We start from the raw sequence: 22720 nt of genomic DNA, 5'->3' as shown, positions 1-22720 counted from the left end.
GGTAAAACACAGCACGTCCGTGGGCTGGAACAGAGCAAAACAGGGTATTTTAGACATGCAAAAATTTTAGAATGCATTCTCATATAAGATTGATCATAACTTTTTCTTCCCTTTATGGGAGGCACATTACTTGAACGTTGCAGGTACTTTTATCAAACATTATAAAACTAAAACATTTCTTTTATAAAACATTTTCAGCCGGCTACAGCGCGATCTCTAACCAGGTGTCCATTTTTTTTCAACAAGGTGCAAAATCAGCAGCATGAGGGACCCGTCCGAAAAAGCTCAACGTAGGCCCTGGGCGTGGCCGCAGGGCATAAGTGATCCAGGTTCTGGACCTCGTCTTCGGCCACGCCAAACGGGTTTCTGTTCTGAGGTCTGTGGTTGTGTATATAAAACCAATAAAGAGCACTTCAAGAAGCGCAACTATCCACAGGTGTAAGTCTTTGGCTGCTCACAGTCCTCAGCCTGTCAGTCTTTGGACCCTTACGTGTAACTGGGCAACAAACACTAAGTCACTTCACCCTTCCGGGCAACTTATGTACAGTTCAAGTTCAGTTCAGTTCCATCTACTGCGCTCCGTAGTGGTATCCCCACTGGGGATGTTCCTGGTGCTCGCCGACTGACCCGGCCGCGTCATCAGCCTCAGGCTGCAGGGGCATGTCCTCGTCCTCCTTAAACACGCGATGGACTCGGAGGGCTTACTACCCGCGTTCCCCATGGTGCCTGGTGTAGGAGACATAGTCACCAGGGTATAAATTTCGGTCAGGGTGTCCTTGTTGTAGGTGGGACTCGACATCCCGCCTGTTTACAAAAATGTCCCGGTCGAATTCTGGGTCGCGAATAAAGCCCCATCCGGCTTCTTGGTTGAACTTGACTATTAGTCCCTCCTCCTGGGGACTAGGCCGAATGGACTCATTTTGGCGTACTTGCGCTTTGGCGGCCTTGCTTCTGGCCTCCAATTACTCAGAGCGCACCCGCCAGGTGCGCCGCTCCTTTGCTAGCTGCCGGAGCTTCTCCCTGCAGAACTCCTCCCTCTGCAGGGCTTGGGCCTGGGTCGCCTGCGGAAACCCCATCAGGCCCCCCCCCCGGTTGTCCCACCTATACTCTTCTCCTTCATGGCGGGCGGCCGGGGGCGCTGGTGCGGGGAGAAGAGGGCGTTGCTGCAGGTCCTCGAACTTGGCAGACCAGTCAAACGAGGGAGCTCCGTACACCCACTCGGGTGCCAGGGCTGGCTGTTCCGGGAGGGAGCCGAGCAAGAGGTCCGCGGAGTCAGCGCCCGGGGGTGGAGGTTCCGGGCTTAGCAGCTGCTCCAGGGTGTACGTGGCTGGGGACTGAGGGTGATGTAGGAGGCCCAGGAGCAGGTCAGCGCTTTCAGCGCCCGGGACGGGGGAACTTCTCCTACCTGGTCCTGTGCTGGATGCGACCTCCTGGCGTTCATCTGGCTCCGCCTGGGCCGGGGTGCTGCTGGTGGCACGCCACGCTGGCCGCCGCCGTGCTGCGATCTTCGCCAGCAGCTCCGTTTTCCACCTGGCGATCGTCGCTTGCTGGGCCTTTTCCAGCTGCTGGCTCAGCTCCTGTACCTCGCCTTGGAGGAATTCGGTCTCCTCCGGGGACAGCTTAACAATTGCCCCCTCCAGGGTGAGAGGGGTCGCCAACTCCGGCAGGCCAGAGGCAGAGGTTTGGTCCTGACCTCCTTCCATGCTGGCTGCCGGGTGCAGTCTGTCTAGACTGGTTAAGACCACACCCTGTCTCCACTTCTTCTCTCCTCCTCCTCTCCCCTTTCGGGGGCGGTTCCATGGCAGCCTGTTGTCGGTCACTCCCAGGAGCGGCTCCCCCACTTTGACAGACACATCTACATACATGGTCACTGTTGCTTGGGGCCGGCCTCCCTATTGGCGCTATTCTGGAACCCTGCCCACGATGGGAGGTGATTCCTTGTTGTCTTTGAGTACGCACATAATGGTGCCTGTTCTTCTGGGGCGGGCGCCACATTCAGTGAAGATATACAGTTCAAATAAGGCACACAGTACCCGGTGGGAACGGGCACGAAATCCTGTTCGTGACGCCAGGAAAGAGTGATGTCTCGCCCAGGGGGATATATGGGGGAGACTCGGTACCCGGGCCTTTACCTTCTTGGGATGTCGTGGCAGTTGGCTCCCGGGCCCGTCCTCTGGGTCACTCTTTAAAAAGGGGTTTTAGTGTTTTTGTTAACAGTTTGTCTCGTGACGCCACCTGTGGTTTCTGGTAATAGTTACCAGCACTGCTGCAGACCTCCGGGGGTGATGGGATGGCAGCTGGGATGTTTCTGCTCCCCATAGTTGGAGCGGGCCCCCGGGGCAGAGTTGATAGAAGGGATGTAGGGCATTGTAACCTAGGAGGGATGATGGCTCAGCGGCAATAACCGACAGAGACAGTGGAGTGCAGTCGTCCGATTTTACTCAGGAGTTCTTTTTAGATTCCTCAGGTACACTATACAGGTTACCGCTTCCCGCGTCGCGCTGCGTTCACCAAGCAGGGATTCAGAAGTCCCTCCAGCAATTCGAGAGTACTTATCGCGACCCCCTTTCTATATGTTCCTTTCCTCAGCCGACTTTCCGCGCTGGGTCTCTCCCTCCTGCCCTGCGCCTCACAAACTGAGTCCCAAGATGACGTCCTCGGATCCTTCAGGGTCACCTGGAGTTCCCTGATCCTACACGGCTACCTTTCTTGGCTACTTGGATGCGAGTATGGCAACTGCACCATAAAAGTCAGAAGCCTCCGGTTTCCTAGCCGAGACTTGAAGTGACACGTCTAGCTCAGGGACCGGTTCCCTTCTTGCGGCCTGGTCCCTCTGACACTTGACAGATTAGAGCGTACGGGTGGCTTCCTGCTCCTTCCGTACCCCTGGGACCCCTTCAGTTACTGGAGCCTTCCTCCTCTGCTCCCCTCCTCTTCTCTCCTCTGCTGGGCCTCATTCACTAGGCCCAACCTGGAGCAGAGCTCCTGCAGATCACCTGCTCCTCTCACTAGACTCCGAACTCTCTCCTTACTCACTGCACACTCACTCTAACTAAGATGGATCCCCTATTTATACTCCTAACAAATGCTCCCCTAAACTCCTTCCTCCACCCACACCCACTACTTGGTTCCCCCTCACTCTGGTTCCCCCTACTCCAGCCAGGGACAGGGCTCAGCAGAACACAGTGCATCTTGCCCTTCCAGCCGGCCTGGAGCAGTGTAGTGTTGGATGCAGGTGTTGGGGTCCCGGGCTGTACTCCTTTCCTTACCAGAGAGTGAGGCACCACCAGTTGTAGTACATCTGTGGCGACTGAACCCTCAGGGGCGCCACAATTGCATTATACATCTAACAAGAGAGGACGGTATGTAATAAAAAACAGGGCGCTATAGATAATCCGATATGTAAGGGACAGTGCTGTACATAACAAGAGAGGGCACTGTGTAATAAGGGGCAGCAATATACATAATAAAGGAGACTATGTAAGATATATATATGTGGCTATATATATATATCTGTAGCTTTGTCGCCATGAAACGAGGGGGGTCCAGACATATTTCTTGCACAGGGGCCCCAAGCTGTCAGTTTCCGCCCCTGTTCTGATTCATACCACGCAGTCAGGCCAGGCTATGATATATGCTGCAACCGCACAACCAGGCTCTGATTCATGCTGCAGCCGCACAGCAGGGCTCTGATTCATGCTGCAGCCACACAGCCAGGCTCTGATTCATGCTGCAACCGCACAGCCAGGCTCTGATTCATGCTGCAGCCGCACAGCCAGGCTCTGATTCATGCTACAGCTGCACAGCCAGGCTCAGATTCATGCTGCAGCCGCACAGCCAGGCTCTGATTCATGCTGCAGCCGCACAGCCAGGCTCTGATTCATGCTGCAGCCGCACAGCCAGGCTCTGATTCATGCTGCAACCTCACAGCCAGGCTCTAATTCATGCTGCAGCCGCACAGCCAGGCTCTGATTCATGCTGCAACCGCACAGCCAGGCTCTGATTCATGCTGCAGCTGCACAGCCTGGCTCTGATTCATGCTGCAACCGCACAGCCAGGCTCTGATTCATGCTGCAGCCGCATCGCCAGGCTCTGGTTCATGCTGCAGCTGCACAGCCAGGCTCTGATTCATGCTGCAGCCGCACAGCCAGGCTCTGATTCATGCTGCAACCGCACAGCCAGGCTCTGATTCATGCTGCAACCGCACAGTCAGGCTCTGATTCATGCTGCAACTGCACAGTCAGGCTCTGATTCATGCTGCAACCTCACAGCTGGGCTCTGATTCATGCTGCAACTGCACAGTCGGGCTCTGATTCATGCTGCAACTGCACAGTCAGGCTCTGATTCATGCTGCAACTGCACAGTCAGGCTCTGATTCATGCTGCAACTGCACAGTCAGGCTCTGATTCATGCTGTTACCGCACAGCCAGGATCTGATTCATGCTGTAACCGCACAGCCAGGCTCTGATTCATGCTGCAATCGCACAGCCAGGCTCTGATTCATGCTGCAGCCGCACAGTCAGGCTCTGATTCATGCTGCAGCCGCACAATCAGGCTCTGATTCATGCTGCAACCGCACAGCCAGGCTCTGATTCATGCTGCAACTGCACAGTCAGGCTCTGATTCATGCTGCAACCTCACAGCCGGGCTCTGATTCATGCTGCAACTGCACAGTCGGGCTCTGATTCATGCTGCAACTGCACAGTCAGGCTCTGATTCATGCTGCAACTGCACAGTCAGGCTCTGATTCATGCTGCAACTGCACAGTCAGGCTCTGATTCATGCTGTTACCGCACAGCCAGGATCTGATTCATGCTGTAACCGCACAGCCAGACTCTGATTCATGCTGCAATCGCACAGCCAGGCTCTGATTCATGCTGCAGCCGCACAGTCAGGCTCTGATTCATGCTGCAGCCGCACAATCAGGCTCTGATTCATGCTGCAACCGCACAGCCAGGCTCTGATTCATGCTGTAACCGCACAGCCAGGCTCTGATTCATGCTGTTACCGCACAGCCAGGCTCTGATTCATGCTGCAGCCGCACAGCCAGGCTCTGATTCATGCTGCAACCGCACAGCCAGGCTCTGATTCATGCTGCAGCCGCACAGCCAGGCTCTGATTCATGCTGCAACCGCACAGCCAGGCTCTGATTCATGCTGCAGCCGCACAGCCAGGCTCTGATTCATGCTGCAGCCGGACAGCCAGGCTCTGATTCATGCTGCAGCCGCACAGCCAGGCTCTGATTCATGCTGCAGCCGCACAGCGGGCTGTGATTCATGCTGCAGCAGCACAGCCGGGCTCTGATTCATGCTGCAACCGCACAGCCGGGCTCTGATTCATGCTGCAACCGCACAGCCAGGCTCTGATTCATGCTGCAACTGCACAGTCAGGCTCTGATTCATGCTGCAAGCGCACAACCACGCTCTGATTCATGCTGCAAACGCACAGTCAGGTTCTGATTCATGCTGCAACTGCCCAGTCAGGCTCTGATTCATGCTGCAACCTCACAGCCGGGCTCTGATTCATGCTGCAACTGCCCAGTCAGGCTCTGATTCATGCTGCAACCTCACTGCCGGGCTTTGATTCATGCTGCAACCGCACAGTCAGGCTCTGATTCATGCTGCAACTGCACAGTCAGGCTCTGATTCATGCTGCAACTGCACAGTCAGGCTCTGATTCATGCTGCAACCGCACAACCAGGCTCTGATTCATGCTGCAACCGCACAGCCAGGCTCTGATTCATGCTGTAACCGCACAGCCAGGCTCTGATTCATGCTGCAATCGCACAGCCAGGCTCTGATTCATGCTGCAGCCGCACAGCCAGGCTCTGATTCATGCTGCAGCCGCACAACCAGGCTCTGATTCATGCTGCAACCGCACAGCCAGGCTCTGATTCATGCTGTTACTGCACAGTCAGGCTCTGATTCATGCTGCAGCCGCACACCCAGGCTCTGATTCATGCTGCAACCGCACAGCCAGGCTCTGATTCATGCTGCAGCCGCACAGCCAGGCTCTGATTCATGCTGCAACCGCACAGCCAGGCTCTGATTCATACTGCACCCGCACAGCCAGGCTCTGACTCATGCTGCAGCCGCACAGCCAGGCTCTGATTCATGCTGCAACCGCACAGCCAGGCTCTGATTCATGCTGCAGCCGCACAGCCAGGCTCTGATTCATACTGCAGCCGCACAGCCAGGCTCTGATTCATGCTGCAGCCGCACACCCAGGCTCTGATTCATGCTGCAACCGCACAGCCAGGCTCTGATTCATGCTGCAGCCGCACAGCCAGGCTCTGATTCATGCTGCAACCGCACAGCCAGGCTCTGTTTCATGCTGTAGCCGCATAGCCGGGCTCTGATTCATGCTGCAACCGCACATCCAGGTTCTGATTCATGCTGCAACCTCACAGCCGGGCTCTGATTCATGCTGCAGCCGCACAGCCGGGCTCTGATTCATGCTGCAACTGCCCAGTCGGGCTCTGATTCATGCTGCAACCTCACAGCCGGGCTCTGATTCATGCTGCAACCTCACAGCCAGGCTCTGATTCATGCTGTAATCGCACAGCCAGGCTCTGATTCATGCTGCAGCCACACAGCCAGGCTCTGATTCATGTTGCAACCGCACAGCCGGGCTCTGATTTATGCTGCAGCCGCACAGCAAGGCTCTGATTCATGCTGCAGCCGCACAGCCAGGCTCTGATTCATGTTGCAACCGCACAGCCAGGCTCTGATTCATGCTGCAGCCGCACAGCCAGGCTCTGATTCATGCTGCAACCGCACAGCCGGGCTCTGATTCATGCTGCAGCCGCACAGCCGGGCTCTGATTCATGCTGCAACAGCACAGCCAAGCTCTGATTCATACTGCAACCGCACAGCCAGGCTCTGATTCATGCTGCAGCCGCACAGCAAGGCTCTGATTCATGCTGCAGCCGCACAGCCAGGCTCTGATTCATGCTGCAGCCGCATAATCAGGCTCTGATTCATGCTGCAACCGCACAGCCAGGCTCTGATTCATGCTGTAACCGCACAGCCAGGCTCTGATTCATGCTGTTACCGCACAGCCAGGCTCTGATTCATGCTGCAGCCGCACAGCCAGGCTCTGATTCATGCTGCAACCGCACAGCCAGGCTCTGATTCATGCTGCAGCCGCACAGCCAGGCTCTGATTCATGCTGCAACCGTACAGCCAGGCTCTGATTCATGCTGCAGCCGCACAGCCAGGCTCTGATTCATGCTGCAGCCGGACAGCCAGGCTCTGATTCATGCTGCAGCCGCACAGCGGGCTGTAATTCATGCTGCAGCCGCACAGCCGGGCTCTGATTCATGCTGCAACCGCACAGCCAGGCTCTGATTCATGCTGCAGCCGCACAGCCAGGCTCTGATTCATGCTGCAGCCGGACAGCCAGGCTCTGATTCATGCTGCAGCCGCACAGCCAGGCTCTGATTCATGCTGCAGCCGCACAGCGGGCTGTGATTCATGCTGCAGCAGCACAGCCGGGCTCTGATTCATGCTGCAACCGCACAGCCGGGCTCTGATTCATGCTGCAACCGCACAGCCAGGCTCTGATTCATGCTGCAACTGCACAGTCAGGCTCTGATTCATGCTGCAAGCGCACAACCACGCTCTGATTCATGCTGCAAACGCACAGTCAGGTTCTGATTCATGCTGCAACTGCCCAGTCAGGCTCTGATTCATGCTGCAACCTCACAGCCGGGCTCTGATTCATGCTGCAACTGCCCAGTCAGGCTCTGATTCATGCTGCAACCTCACTGCCGGGCTTTGATTCATGCTGCAACCGCACAGTCAGGCTCTGATTCATGCTGCAACTGCACAGTCAGGCTCTGATTCATGCTGCAACTGCACAGTCAGGCTCTGATTCATGCTGCAACCGCACAACCAGGCTCTGATTCATGCTGCAACCGCACAGCCAGGCTCTGATTCATGCTGTAACCGCACAGCCAGGCTCTGATTCATGCTGCAATCGCACAGCCAGGCTCTGATTCATGCTGCAGCCGCACAGCCAGGCTCTGATTCATGCTGCAGCCGCACAACCAGGCTCTGATTCATGCTGCAACCGCACAGCCAGGCTCTGATTCATGCTGTTACTGCACAGTCAGGCTCTGATTCATGCTGCAGCCGCACACCCAGGCTCTGATTCATGCTGCAACCGCACAGCCAGGCTCTGATTCATGCTGCAGCCGCACAGCCAGGCTCTGATTCATGCTGCAACCGCACAGCCAGGCTCTGATTCATACTGCACCCGCACAGCCAGGCTCTGACTCATGCTGCAGCCGCACAGCCAGGCTCTGATTCATGCTGCAACCGCACAGCCAGGCTCTGATTCATGCTGCAGCCGCACAGCCAGGCTCTGATTCATACTGCAGCCGCACAGCCAGGCTCTGATTCATGCTGCAGCCGCACACCCAGGCTCTGATTCATGCTGCAACCGCACAGCCAGGCTCTGATTCATGCTGCAGCCGCACAGCCAGGCTCTGATTCATGCTGCAACCGCACAGCCAGGCTCTGTTTCATGCTGTAGCCGCATAGCCGGGCTCTGATTCATGCTGCAACCGCACATCCAGGTTCTGATTCATGCTGCAACCTCACAGCCGGGCTCTGATTCATGCTGCAGCCGCACAGCCGGGCTCTGATTCATGCTGCAACTGCCCAGTCGGGCTCTGATTCATGCTGCAACCTCACAGCCGGGCTCTGATTCATGCTGCAACCTCACAGCCAGGCTCTGATTCATGCTGTAATCGCACAGCCAGGCTCTGATTCATGCTGCAGCCACACAGCCAGGCTCTGATTCATGTTGCAACCGCACAGCCGGGCTCTGATTTATGCTGCAGCCGCACAGCAAGGCTCTGATTCATGCTGCAGCCGCACAGCCAGGCTCTGATTCATGTTGCAACCGCACAGCCAGGCTCTGATTCATGCTGCAGCCGCACAGCCAGGCTCTGATTCATGCTGCAACCGCACAGCCGGGCTCTGATTCATGCTGCAGCCGCACAGCCGGGCTCTGATTCATGCTGCAACAGCACAGCCAAGCTCTGATTCATACTGCAACCGCACAGCCAGGCTCTGATTCATGCTGCAGCCGCACAGCAAGGCTCTGATTCATGCTGCAGCCGCACAGCCAGGCTCTGATTCATGCTGCAGCCGCATAATCAGGCTCTGATTCATGCTGCAACCGCACAGCCAGGCTCTGATTCATGCTGTAACCGCACAGCCAGGCTCTGATTCATGCTGTTACCGCACAGCCAGGCTCTGATTCATGCTGCAGCCGCACAGCCAGGCTCTGATTCATGCTGCAACCGCACAGCCAGGCTCTGATTCATGCTGCAGCCGCACAGCCAGGCTCTGATTCATGCTGCAACCGTACAGCCAGGCTCTGATTCATGCTGCAGCCGCACAGCCAGGCTCTGATTCATGCTGCAGCCGGACAGCCAGGCTCTGATTCATGCTGCAGCCGCACAGCGGGCTGTAATTCATGCTGCAGCCGCACAGCCGGGCTCTGATTCATGCTGCAACCGCACAGCCGGGCTCTGATTCATGCTGCAACCGCACAGCCAGGCTCTGATTCATGCTGCAACTGCACAGTCAGGCTCTGATTCATGCTGCAAGCGCACAGCCAGGCTCTGATTCATGCTGCAACCGCACAGTCAGGTTCTGATTCATGCTGCAACTGCCCAGTCAGGCTCTGATTCATGCTGCAACCTCACAGCCGGGCTCTGATTCATGCTGCAACTGCACAGTCAGGCTCTGATTCATGCTGCAACTGCCCAGTCAGGCTCTGATTCATGCTGCAACCTCACTGCCGGGCTTTGATTCATGCTGCAACCGCACAGTCAGGCTCTGATTCATGCTGCAACTGCACAGTCAGGCTCTGATTCATGCTGCAACTGCACAGTCAGGCTCTGATTCATGCTGCAACCGCACAGTCAGGCTCTGATTCATGCTGCAACCGCACAGCCAGGCTCTGATTCATGCTGTAACCGCACAGCCAGGCTCTGATTCATGCTGCAATCGCACAGCCAGGCTCTGATTCATGCTGCAGCCGCACAGCCAGGCTCTGATTCATGCTGCAGCCGCACAACCAGGCTCTGATTCATGCTGCAACCGCACAGCCAGGCTCTGATTCATGCTGTAACCGCACAGCCAGGCTCTGATTCATGCTGTTACTGCACAGCCAGGCTCTGATTCATGCTGCAGCCGCACACCCAGGCTCTGATTCATGCTGCAACCGCACAGCCAGGCTCTGATTCATGCTGCAGCCGCACAGCCAGGCTCTGATTCATGCTGCAACCGCACAGCCAGGCTCTGATTCATGCTGTAGCCGCACAGCCAGGCTCTGATTCATACTGCAGCCGCACAGCCAGGCTCTGATTCATACTGCAGCCGCACAGCCAGGCTCTGATTCATGCTGCAGCCGCACAGCCAGACTCTGATTCATGCTGCAGCCGCACACCCAGGCTGTGATTCATGCTGCAACCGCACAGCCAGGCTCTGATTCATGCTGCAGCCGCACAGCCAGGCTCTGATTCATGCTGCAACCGCACAGCCAGGCTCTGTTTCATGCTGTAGCCGCACAGCCGGGCTCTGATTCATGCTGCAACCGCACATCCAGGCTCTGATTCATGCTGCAACCTCACAGCCGGGCTCTGATTCATGCTGCAGCCGCACAGCCGGGCTCTGATTCATGCTGCAACTGCCCAGTCAGGCTCTGATTCATGCTGCAACCTCACAGCCGGGCTCTGATTCATGCTGCAACCTCGCAGCCAGGCTCTGATTCATGCTGTAATCGCACAGCCAGGCTCTGATTCATGCTGCAGCCACACAGCCAGGCTCTGATTCATGTTGCAACCGCACAGCCAGGCTCTTATTTATGCTGCAGCCGCACAGCAAGGCTCTGATTCATGCTGCAGCCGCACAGCCAGGCTCTGATTCATGTTGCAACCGCACAGCCAGGCTCTGATTCATGCTGCAGCCGCACAGCCAGGATCTGATTCATGCTGCAACCGCACAGCCGGGCTCTGATTCATGCTGCAGCTGCACAGCCAAGCTCTGATTCATGCTGCAACAGCACAGCCAAGCTCTGATTCATGCTGCAGCCGCACAGCAAGGCTCTGATTCATGCTGCAGCCGCACAGCCAGGCTCTGATTTTTCAGTTGTGGTGATCAATAGTCTCAGTTGCCAAGCCATTTGTGGCATCTTCAAAAGTGCTTAGGTCATACTAGCCCTAATGTTGCCCTGCCAGGTATGGGTTTCTATTAATGGAGTGCATATCTATTGGTAATTTTTGCTTTAATGAAAAAGCGGCAGAAAATGTCCTTCTCAGTTGCCTAGAGTCTGTACCATGGGAACAGCTAAAATCTAGATGATATGTTTCTTCATCATTTTACCTACAGGCAACAAAAGTTCCTCCAGGAAAATGGTACTGGAAAGAGGAAACGAAAACACTTGAATTTACAAGGTACATTTTTTAAATGTATTTTCTGCAAGGAAGATGCTGGACAGGATTGAGTGTTACTAAGGCTCTGGCGATGTCAAATCTAGGATGAATGTACAGAGAATACGAGAGTCCTGGATATATCAGGCTACTGTATGTTAGGATATAACTGCTTCATCCGTATTGAAAGCAGAGTCACCTACAACTGGATGCAAAAAGTAAACCTATACCATGCATTTTAGTCCTACAGTTATATCTTATATTTCAGCTCACACACCATTTAATAGGGCCGTTTGAACATGGCTGCTGAGCCTGTGCCCCAGCCGTATATAGGCTGGGGCACAGGCTCAGCAGCCATGTTCAAACGGCCCTATTAAATGGTGTGTGAGCTGAAATATAAGACCCGGACAAATCCTTTTTATGGTTGGACCACAACTTTCAATGACTTTGGTGCAAAAATATCTTCATATGGACAAATGGTAAAGTTCCCACAAACTTTGTATTGGATCTGTGCCTTCAAATACTTCAGAAACAATTGCGTCATTACTATAATTTACCCCCAAAATAGAGCCACTCCTGAAAACAATAATATCAGTGCTAAACAGTGCCCTTTACTGTGCCTCAAATGTTAATGGTGCGGAACACAGCAAAAGCGCCATTTTTCTATTGCCCCACACAGTAGTAGTGATCTCCTATGAGTCCCCAAACAGTAGCACTGCTCCTAAAATAATCATGCCCTAACTTTCCCTTATAAAGTACAATTTCTCAGAGTGCGCTCTATAAAGCAATAAAGCACCAAGTGCCGCATAACATCTTCTTAACATATAAGAATGCCAGAAGTGCGCCCCAGAAAATAAAATTGCCCCCTTAAAAAGTAATACCGCCCTCCATAAAAACATTAAGTTTGGCCTTAATATTTAATAATGCCCCCTAGGTACCCCACCTCTAAAAATTAATAGTGGCCCAAGTGGCTGCTTAAAATGATAAACGCACCAGCAAAAAATTTTTTACTCACCTAACCTTCGATCCACATAAATCCACCAGCCAAGTTTTTTCCTACCCAGCTAGCGATCAAGTGCACATGGGGCAATATGGTGATGTCATTGCACTGCACGCTCCGAGATGCTAACTTCCTGTGTTGACCCTGCCATTTTGTAGGATGCAGGCCTAAACTGACCGGCATCCTACAAGATGGAGAATGGTGTTATGCTTGTGTAGTAACTCACTTGGGAAAATAGGTAATATGCTAAAAAAACTGCAACCGACCTTGCTGATTCCTGTACAGACTAGATATCCTGACACCGCAGTCCCTAATTGTATCTGCGTGAGCAGAGATAGCCCTAACCACAGACTCGCAACTCGGATCTAGACTGCCTAAAAGGCCGTCGAGTTGCTTCACGTTCCCCCTAACGAACCAGAGGGCAGAGCAGAGTATGAATTATGTACAAGAAGTGTGCTGAACAAAGGAAAGTTCCCAGAGTGAGTAAAGTAAATAATGAAATACCAAATAAAGAATAAAGCAAGTATTCTTAACAAATATCATGTCTACTTCTGAAAGATGAACAGAAAATAGGTGCAACGTATAGCAAAGAAACAGCAAAGCGAAAACCCTTAGCTGGCATTTCGCAGATTGGCTCTAAATACCAACAAAATCGCAGAACATCCAAAAGAATCAATCAACAGCAGAAAAAGTGGGTATGGGAACAGAATATAAAGCCTCATCCGAAAGGTGATAGGCAGACAAATGAAAACACCTGTGTTAAGTTGGACAGACTGCAGCCAGAATAGCAGAACCCAAACACCCAGAGAAAAGGTGTGTCTCCTGTGGCACGACGGAAAGAGATGCCAACCACCACAAAAGATAAGCTCAAGGGATCTAATCCAGGAGCCCATGGCTCCCTGCTCTACTAGAGGTTTTGACTGTGGCGCTAACAGTTAAGGGTGGGCCTCATGAGTAAGTGGTCCCAGAGTGACTGCGCCGTTAGTAGCTAGCTGCGTCAATGCCGCATAGCCATAGGATAGGATCCCCAGAAATCATTCATTGATCAGCCAAATTGTGGATAGATCCTATATTAACAGATGTGGATAACCGGATACCAGAATATGTGTTACAGCAGATTATTTGCTACACAAAAAAAATCAATCTAGAGCCAATGTGGACTAAAATAAGTCTTCCAGATATTTACTTCCAATACCTAACGTATATAAAGTATTACACCCCCTAGGTATTACCAATAATGCAAAAAGGGACCTATCTAACTGGTGTGATGCGCTAACTGGGCTCCCATCATGGGGCCATATTACATAAGTATAAATGCACAGTATTCTCTTCTGACTATCCTATGGACCCATTCTTTTCACCAGTCTCTTGATTGATGGGGTCCTGGCAGAGGGACACCCTGCAATCATGGATTTATCACTACCTGTTGTTATAGGTGATAAATCCTAAGGACCTATTAAATTCTCCTTCCTTTCAAAAACAATGGAATGGATCTTGAGCAAAATTTATCACCAATCACAGGAAGAGTTAAAAGCATGATAGCGTGGGGTCCCACTGCCAGGACCCTCAGCCATCATGCAATTGTGGAATTTAAAGAGAGAAGAAAATACTGATAAATGGCATCATGTTGCGAATATAGTTTGCATGTAGCCGCCAACTAAATAGAGCCCGTTTTTGCATAGTGGGTAATATCTGACGGGTGCAATACTTTATCTATGTGCAGTTATCTCGTAGACATTGTGGACCCAGCATAAGGGATCAGAAGTGCATAACTGGTGTATTTCTGTGGTCGCAGCTGAACAATGGCAGCCTTATAGCAGCACACTACTTCTGGTTTGCTTTTTGCATAGCAAATAATCTTCTGGAACACATGTTCTGATCTGTCTTCTATTATCACATCTATTCTGTTGCAATGACTGGAACATTGGAGAATTTACAATATGATAATATCTTGGCACTGGCGGATCCTGGCCTTACAGTATTAGATTTCCAGCAGCTTAGCCGGCCTTGCCAGACCACAAAAGTCCATTTATAGCCCATCATCTGGCAGGACTTTACAATAGACCATTGCTTTACGTTGAGTGATATTTAAAGTCGGAGAAGAGATGGATCATGGTATAACTCATCTACTGTTCAGCCGTCTCTGAGTTTATCTGCTCCAGGAAAAGCTGGGTAAAACATGTACTCCAACATGGAGAAGGGCATTCCTCCTTCCATGGTGTGCAGAGCTGGGAGATAACCCATATATAAGCAGGAGGGACAGAGAGGGACATTGACCCGTAGAGATTGATGAGTCTGTTTTTTAGCTGGTTCAATGTAGCTAGTGATGCCATTTTACCGTGCACTGGATGACTTCCGTATTGTTAAAAATAGACTAAATGTATTATTGCTTTTTTTCTTAAGAGGTTTTCCAATGATTAATGTGGATGAACTGTCAATCAGAGCTTTAGAACAGTGATCGTCATTGATTCAACTATTTTCGAGGAAAAAAAAAAAGGTCAATTCTGATATGTGGTCAATCCTCATTAAAAATGTGGACATTAAGATGATGTATGATATTGGGGGTGTGGAAATAACAAGTGTCCTGGACCATGAAGGTTCAAAAACCTCGCCTGGTTCATGAATGGTCAGAGACCTCTGAGAGGACACCTGTATTACAAATATATAATAGATTGGGGTCGTGTTGTAGATTTTGAACTGGGGTCAAGGAACTTAATATAATACCTATGATATCATGGTCTTTTTTGGTTTATCCCGTACTTGACAACATTTTTATGGTAAAAATTAATGAAAAGTATCTGGCAAATTTATATCACAGCCAAACCCTTTTCTAAACTATGCCCCTCAACACCCATTACCCGCTTCTCCAAACACAATTATTGCCTGTCTCCCTGATTGAAGAAACCACTTGGAATAGCTGTTGTCCGTGAGGTTTCAGGCAGGTTCAGTAGGGCCGAGGAGACTTTCTGATTTTCCCTGGAGTATAGTAGATCCCCCTTTACTCCAGGAGCTTCCTTGATGTTCAGGAAGATTTTGAAAGAATGACTGATCCATTGCCTTAAAGAGCTGTTCTAAGCTTCTTTCTTTAGGATTGTACTTTGCTGCCCAACTTCTATACATTGAAAACGTATACAAAGACATAATGTCAGTGTAAGAACCCCTCTGAATTAGGTGACCTTGTTGTGGCAGGTGGGTTCACACAATTTGATCAAAATGCTAAAAATCTTATATTTAAGTGAACACAACAGTAATGCAATTGGGAAATGACTCAAATGTTCAGTGTTTGGATTTATATTACCGCTGGATGCATTTTATCATTTTTTGTAAACGTTTGTGTCCTACTTCATTATTATTTAAGACGATCAGACTTTCGATGGGGACCTGGATCTAAATCTCCGGAAAGAAGTACCACTGACAGAATGACTAAATCTCCTAAACATAACAAGAAGGGACAACATGAATTTGTGACTCTAGATGATGTCAAAAGTAAGTGTCATTCATGTTATATGTATAAAATCTCAGAGGCATGTGTATACAGGGTACATGTATATATAGAAGAAAGCTACCTTGCTGTCTAATGGTCCAAAAAGGGACAACCACCTGAATTTCCTAGAGTTCCCACTGTCTCAATGGGCAGATGAAACCAACCCTCGGGGAGTCCTAGAGAAAGATTATGCACCCCAGTTAGAGTAAGTGGGGTCATAATGATGTGGCGGGAGTGGGCTAGAAGAGTCAAGGACAAGCAGGCTCAAGAGAAGTAGGACTAGGCACCAGGAGGGTAGCGGCCAGGTGATCAAGGTGACTAGTGGGCAAGGGCCTGGAGGATATGTTCAGGAAGGGAACATCCAGGATGCAGAAGGTGTGGTAGCACCCTGGACCTAGAGCTTGATGAAGCCCAAAATATTCCTCAGCCACAAGACCCATTACAAATGTTGGGTTCAATATAAAAGCACTAAAGATTACCTAAAAATATACAATATCCTACAATTTCATATTCGCCAAGAAGTCTTGGCTAATGACGAATAATTGTAGGATACAGTATTACAAATATCCAGTGATAAGTATGACAGATTTTGCGTGGGGGAGAGCCATAAGTTTCAAGTTATATCGCTGCCTAATTTATTCGTATTCTCTTGCCTATAGGGGTAAGTGGTCGGCCATAGTTCCCCTCAAAAGAGTAAATTAATATATAGTTGATGTACAGTCTAGAACAAGGAATGGATGGGATTTTGTTGCAGTTCTGTACGGGGCGGGTGGCTGCGATCAGCAGAAGTCCCATAGGTCAGACCCTTCACCAATGATAATGTTGTGGCAGATCCAAGTGATCATCAGATGCCAGATTAATGATGTTTGTTTATGAAATGAGAAAACTTGAGAACACACGTTACGTATGAATCCATGAATCCACTGTTTTCCAGGAGTGGCATTAAACTTGATAGAAGAACAAGAACGACTTTACTTTACTTTTGGATTTTCCAGCATTCTCAGGTACGTCCAATCCACAAATAAAACATAAATCACATTACTCACTGACACTGCTCACTGTGCCCGCGCTTCGGCCATCGCTGTGCTGAATGCCTGCGGCCGAATGAAAGAGCCAGGCGGCCGCAGGCATTCAGCAATGTCAGGGTTTTTTTTGTTTGTTTTTTTTTAAACGGTGGACCCCTCTCTGGGAGGCAGGAGGTAGCACCCTAGGCGGGTGCCTACCCTGCCTACACCTCGTCCTGGCCCGTATTTGGTGCTAAATTTATTTTCGAAAAATGTATGCACCGATTGGATTTTACAAGTTTTTTTTCCCTGCACATTAAACTTTGATGTGGTCTGTGGTTATAAATCAGCTGAAAAGAGCTCATAAAAAAAAGAGTGACGAAAGAGTCACAAACTCACCATCAGAGAGGTATAGCGAGTTGACTGATGGTAACCAGTTAGCTCATTTTGCAGTTAGCAAGGCTATATGAGGCAAACGGGGCAACATTTTTTATGAGACCCAATTACTAAAATGATTTTTAGCCTCGATTACATGAATTTAATTAAACTAAAAAAAATTGTTCCCAAAGGTGGACAACCACTTCTGTTGTGTTTGGCTGGAACTCCCCCTTGTACAATCAAACTCCAAACGTTTAAAGTGTTGACATGTTGGGTGATGAGGTTATGTGGGATATGTTGTCCATGTAATTGCACTTCTCTCATTCCATATGTGGATATTTCTCTTATTTATAAAAGACATATTTAAAATGGCGCCAGTGCGTGGTCTTCACAGCAGCTGGGGCGTGCCAGGGATAACGGCTGATGACAAGAATGAAGTGCATTATAACAAGTTTGTGGTGCAAAAAGCTCTGGAAATGTCTGGAAAGTTGGAGGTTTTCTTAACAAGTCAGAAGGAAACTACTTTACTGTCCAACGGCTGGAAAAAGGGATAACCGCCTGAGTTTCCTAGCGTTTTAGTGAGGCAATGGTCGGCACTGCAGAGTGTAGTTAGAAGTTCCAGGAGGGCTCTGCCCAGGTAACCAAGGTGACTGGTGGGAGAGGGCCTGGAGGATATGTTTAGGAGGGGACCATCCAGAAAGAGTGTGATAGGCACCACTAGTGGGTGAGGGTCTGGAGGATATGTTCAGGTGAGAACTGTACAGGAAAGTGCAATAGGCACCATTAGTGGGTGAGGGTCTGGAGGATATGCTTAGGAGCGGAGAGTTCAGGAAGAGTGTGATAGGCTCCAGTAGTGGATGAAGATCTGGAGAATATGCTCAGGGAAAACTGTACAGAAAGAGTGTGATAGACACCAGCAGTGGGTGAGGGTCTGAAGGATAAGCTCAGGATGGGATCATCCAGGAAGAGTACGAAAGGCACCAGTACGGGGTGAGGGTCTGGAGGATATGTTCAAGGGGGTAGTGTATGGGAAAAGTGCAATAGGCACCAGTACAGGGTGAGGGTCTGGACGATATGCTCTGCTGGAACTGTACAGGAAGAGTGCGATAGGCACTAGTACTAGGTGAGGGTCTGGAGGATATGCTCAGTAGAGGACCATCCAGGAAGAGTGCGATAGGCAGCAGTAGTGGGTGAGGGTCTGAACTAAAAGAATAGTGTGCAAGTAGAGTGGAGCCGCCATAACAGCGGTGTGAGTGTGCAGCTCATGGAGAGAACTGGGGGAGTAGTAGATATGACCGATACAGTGTCAGTGAGTCCAGGATTTTTCTGGTTGGTGACATGAGCCCAGACGCGCCAGGGAACAGATTGTGCATATGCTGAAGTCGCATTATGTTTAGTAACATTAAGAACTTAAGTGCCTCCATACAGGACATAGGATAAAGCTCAGGCTGCTCAGTTTTCCTGCTCTCTTTGGTATCTTGTTGGGGAGCCATGTACTCAGCCTGATTGCAGAGGACACCGAGACCTCCAATCTGCCCCTTACAATCCTAAAATTAATTTAAATATTGTTCTTTGCATTGATGATGGATGATGGACGGGACTGTCCCTGCCAGCATTATGCATGAGTTGCTGAGATTTATCCTCGGTGCCTTCATTTCGGCAAGTCGTGTCGGAGTTGTGCTGCCCCTCTGGCCAATGACCATGAATTCTTCACATTTAAGTAATCAGTCAATGATCGGTCGGACATGAGAAGGTCATTGCATCTTCATGTGCAATAGTTTATCTTGCAGGTAAAAAAATGAATAATTATCATGTTTTGTATTAATTATTTATTACATCCTTTTATATTTAGATCCCAGCAACTTGATGATTTCCTCATGGTTCTGATTAACTACTTGTATTGCTTTTTGATTAAACAGTCACGTAGTAAACAACCCAAATCTTTTCTGCCGTAAGTGTTTTTATGTATGATGTAGGGATAAAAAAAAGTTTTTTGTTGTACTGGGATTCTGTATAAATATGAGACACATCCTTAAAGGGGTTGTCTTGTGAAACTGAGGGAGTGTCACATTGGCTATCCCTGCAAAGGAAACGCAGTATTGATGTAATTCACAGACAGGCTGATGGCACCTCTCCACTCTGCTTAATAGAGGGCTGTCTTAAAGGGATTGTCTGCTTTCGGGACATTTTTATTTCTTTTAACGTAAATGCATGCATATGCATCTAAAAATATTTTTTGCAATTGGGTTTCATTAAAAATTTTGCACCGTTTGGATGTTACAGGGTTTTTGTTTCTCTTAACATTCAACTTTGATGTGGTCTGTGGTCATAAATCAGGTGTGGAGAGCTCAGAAAAGTCCTATAATAGAGTTACAAACTCACCATCAGATCTGCATAGTGGGCTGACTGACCGATTCTCAGTTAACTCACTCAGCAGCCAGCAATAGATAATGCAACAAAGAGGCTATAAAAGGCAAACAGTGCAATTTTTTTTAAAGAAACCCAATTACAAAAAATATTTTTAGCCCCAAATACATGAATTTATGTAAGAAAAAAATACATGCATTTAAATAAGAAAAAAAACACAACCCCTTTAACTTAGCTGAGCCCTTATGATTCACAGAAAGACTTAGCCTTCTCTATAATAAATGACAGTGCTTGTATAACAGTTTACAAAATTAAAATCATCAATGTATGGAATGTTCCAAGCAATTTCAGCTCTGAAGCTTGCAAAATTGTGAATGCAGCTCTGAAATATAATATAGGCTGTAAATTATCAGGGCAAATTAAGAAATGAAATGTATTTAAAATGTTTCTTCATTTTTAGAATGATTCTGTGTTTAACCTGTAAAATATTCTTGCTTTTCCTAGGAGACCAAAAGTTCTAGAAGAGGAAGAGATGGCGACCCTTAATAAGACACTAGAAGTTGCAATGAAGCACCTTGCTTTTAAATACTCTGTTCTTGTACTTGGAGAGGGAATGGACAAACAACATCATTTGGCATGTGGAAAGTATGATATCCATAGATAACAAATGTGCCATTATCTATACCACCCATAAGGGGTATATAAAGGAGAACATCATAGCATTTCCCAGTATAACTTATAAGCAGTCATAATGGTTATCTTCCAGATCCTACAATAGGAGACATGTTTTTGGTTCATTTTCCATATCACTAGCTATATTAAAGAAGCACTCCCATCAAAGCTTTTATCCCCTTAATATATTGCAGTCATCCTATTACATAGCTCTGTGTACTTACAATTGCTCCTTTTGCCTTTCTACCCAGCTAATTCTTCTCTTTTCTCTGCTCCATGTAGAAGCAGGAAGTCTCTTTTCCTTGCAGGACTCATTGCCTTCTTCAACTCCTGACCCATCTGCTCCCTCGTCCTCCTGCCAGCAACTTTTGCAGTGACTCATGACTTGTGCAGAGAAAATTGACCTCCTGTTTCTACATAGAGCTTAGAAGGATTCAGCTAGTCAGTTTTTAATAACGTGATGTCAGAAACCTAATGGAAAACAGAAGAATTATCTGGGTAGAAAGGCAAAATGAGCAACTGTAAGTACACAGTGCTATATAATATGATGATTGCAATATATTACGAGGACAAAACTTTCATGGAAGTGCTTCTTTAAATGAAAATCCTGAAATCTTGCAGTTTTTCACTGACTACTGATACTTCTGTTTTGTAGAGATCGCCTCCTTCATTGCACTGCACATAGACCTCTGCATAGGTCACAGAGCATGCCCACAATACTCTCCCATAGAAGCTGTTTGAAAAAATGTAATATCATGTAGCAGGCATGTGAATGAATGGCCTGTAGTGATTTAATGCACCATGCATTTAGTGATTCGATATAGAAGTCCTTTTACATCTGTATACAAGATAAAACTGCACTAAGTGGCATACATGAGCCCTAACACTAGCCATGTAATTCAACATGCCCAATCCTTTTTTTCCCCATCATTGACCAAATGAACATAAGCCAAAAATACCTTAAAGGTTTTTTTGGGGGGTATCACAATATTGATTGACTAGGTACTGCAGAGCAAACAATTAAAAGGTCAAACAGTTCCGACCCTTTAAAACCTGATCAATGGGGGGTGAACAGAATCAGACCGCCTCCGATCTGATATTCATTACCACCATACAAATGATATCAGTCAAACGATCGCTCGCCAGGCTGCTATCTCTTTCTACTTCCCCATACAAGTGAGCACTTGACTCTACCGAGTGTTCATGTGTTTTACATGGGGAGAGAGGAGTAAGCTGATGTCAGACAACTTATCTCTCCTGAAAACAAAAGGATCGACTTTTGAAATTACACCCTGACATCATCTGTAGGAGAAGAGTCGGGAGGCCCCCATATAGATTTACAAGTTTAAATCGCCGGATTCCTCCTACTTTAATCTAATATATATATGGGGGACTTAAGAATAGAGCATAATTACTGTGATTCTGGAAACCCCCTTTAAGGCTGTAGAATAGATACACAAGGATGTTGTCTTTTATCTTTGTGTTTGTTCCTTTCAAAAAGCACAAACCTGATGACTGAATCTGGAACTACACCGCGTCTTTTGTCCATTTTGTGTAGTCTTTTTGCTTTCAGTCATCCGGATCGGTGTATTTTGCACTGATGTGGCGGTATAAAGCCTTTTCTTTGCGTTGGCACTGTTGTTTAGAACGTATTTTGCTGGCATTTTGCTCCCCATTGTTTGTTAACTGTTTACATACTTGTGCACAGGCCAAACTGGGATCATGTAAGGACGGGCGGCGTCTTTGCTCGTTGTAGGGAGAGGTTTACTTGTACTTGCACCAACAGTAAGGCCATTTTAGAAAGGAGCGCCGGTTGGAGACACTTATTAAAGCTTTGTTTTCTGCTGAGGAGTCTTTACTCAGCAGTTTTGAGACAAGTCCTGACATCTGTTTATATATCCTACTTGTATTTCTGCATTCAGAGGAATACGTTCAATTTCTGGGCCCCTATCCAAAATTTGTATCAGTCCCTCTTCCTAAAATGTGTCTGGTGTCTTCATTATGTGACTTTGCCCCCTTAAAGAGGTTTGTCTCTTTTTTATTAAATGGGTAAAATCGCAAAGTGCTTGTAAAAACTAGCAACTTTGTAAATGACCTCTTATTAAAAATCCTTTCTGTCCTCAAGAACGGAGGGATTTTTAATTTCACAGATTACTGTTCATTGCCAAAGTTATTGGCCATTTTAGAAGTGGCCAGTTTCCTAGGCAAAGAGCACATGCTTGCAAGTGCCAGTGTGCAGCTGGCCGGGTCTCTGAATCCTAGCGCTCCTCTGATACTGCAGAGACAAAGCTGCCTCTGCCTGTTTTCTTAGAGGACAGGTTGCTGGTTTAGGTAGCCTGTATTTTGCCCTATCAAAGCAATGCCCA

At 48.8% G+C, this 22720-nt stretch overlaps 1 protein-coding gene across 2 annotated transcripts in view; it reads left to right on the top strand.

Moving 5' to 3' along the window:
• The window catches only part of PPP1R36 (protein phosphatase 1 regulatory subunit 36), a 42512-nt gene that overhangs the window by 1939 nt on the left and 17853 nt on the right, over positions 1–22720 (top strand). Inside the window, exons 2-6 of one of the 2 annotated variants that reach the window (XM_073638672.1) lie at positions 11409–11473; positions 15808–15935; positions 16868–16937; positions 19168–19266; positions 20187–20327. In XM_073638672.1, the coding sequence (XP_073494773.1) occupies positions 11409–11473; positions 15808–15935; positions 16868–16937; positions 19168–19266; positions 20187–20327 (503 nt within the window). The remainder of the gene's footprint in view (positions 1–11408; positions 11474–15807; positions 15936–16867; positions 16938–19167; positions 19267–20186; positions 20328–22720) is intronic. The other variant, XM_073638673.1, reaches the window with a different exon arrangement.

This window comes from Phyllobates terribilis, unplaced genomic scaffold, assembly GCF_046119375.1.
Source record: "Phyllobates terribilis strain yellow unplaced genomic scaffold, ASM4611937v1 Scaffold_7__3_contigs__length_470593459, whole genome shotgun sequence".
In the NCBI taxonomy this organism is placed as follows: domain Eukaryota; kingdom Metazoa; phylum Chordata; class Amphibia; order Anura; family Dendrobatidae; genus Phyllobates; species Phyllobates terribilis.
Note: the sequence above shows the minus strand (reverse complement) of the source record. Positions and strands in the feature narration are given on the sequence as shown.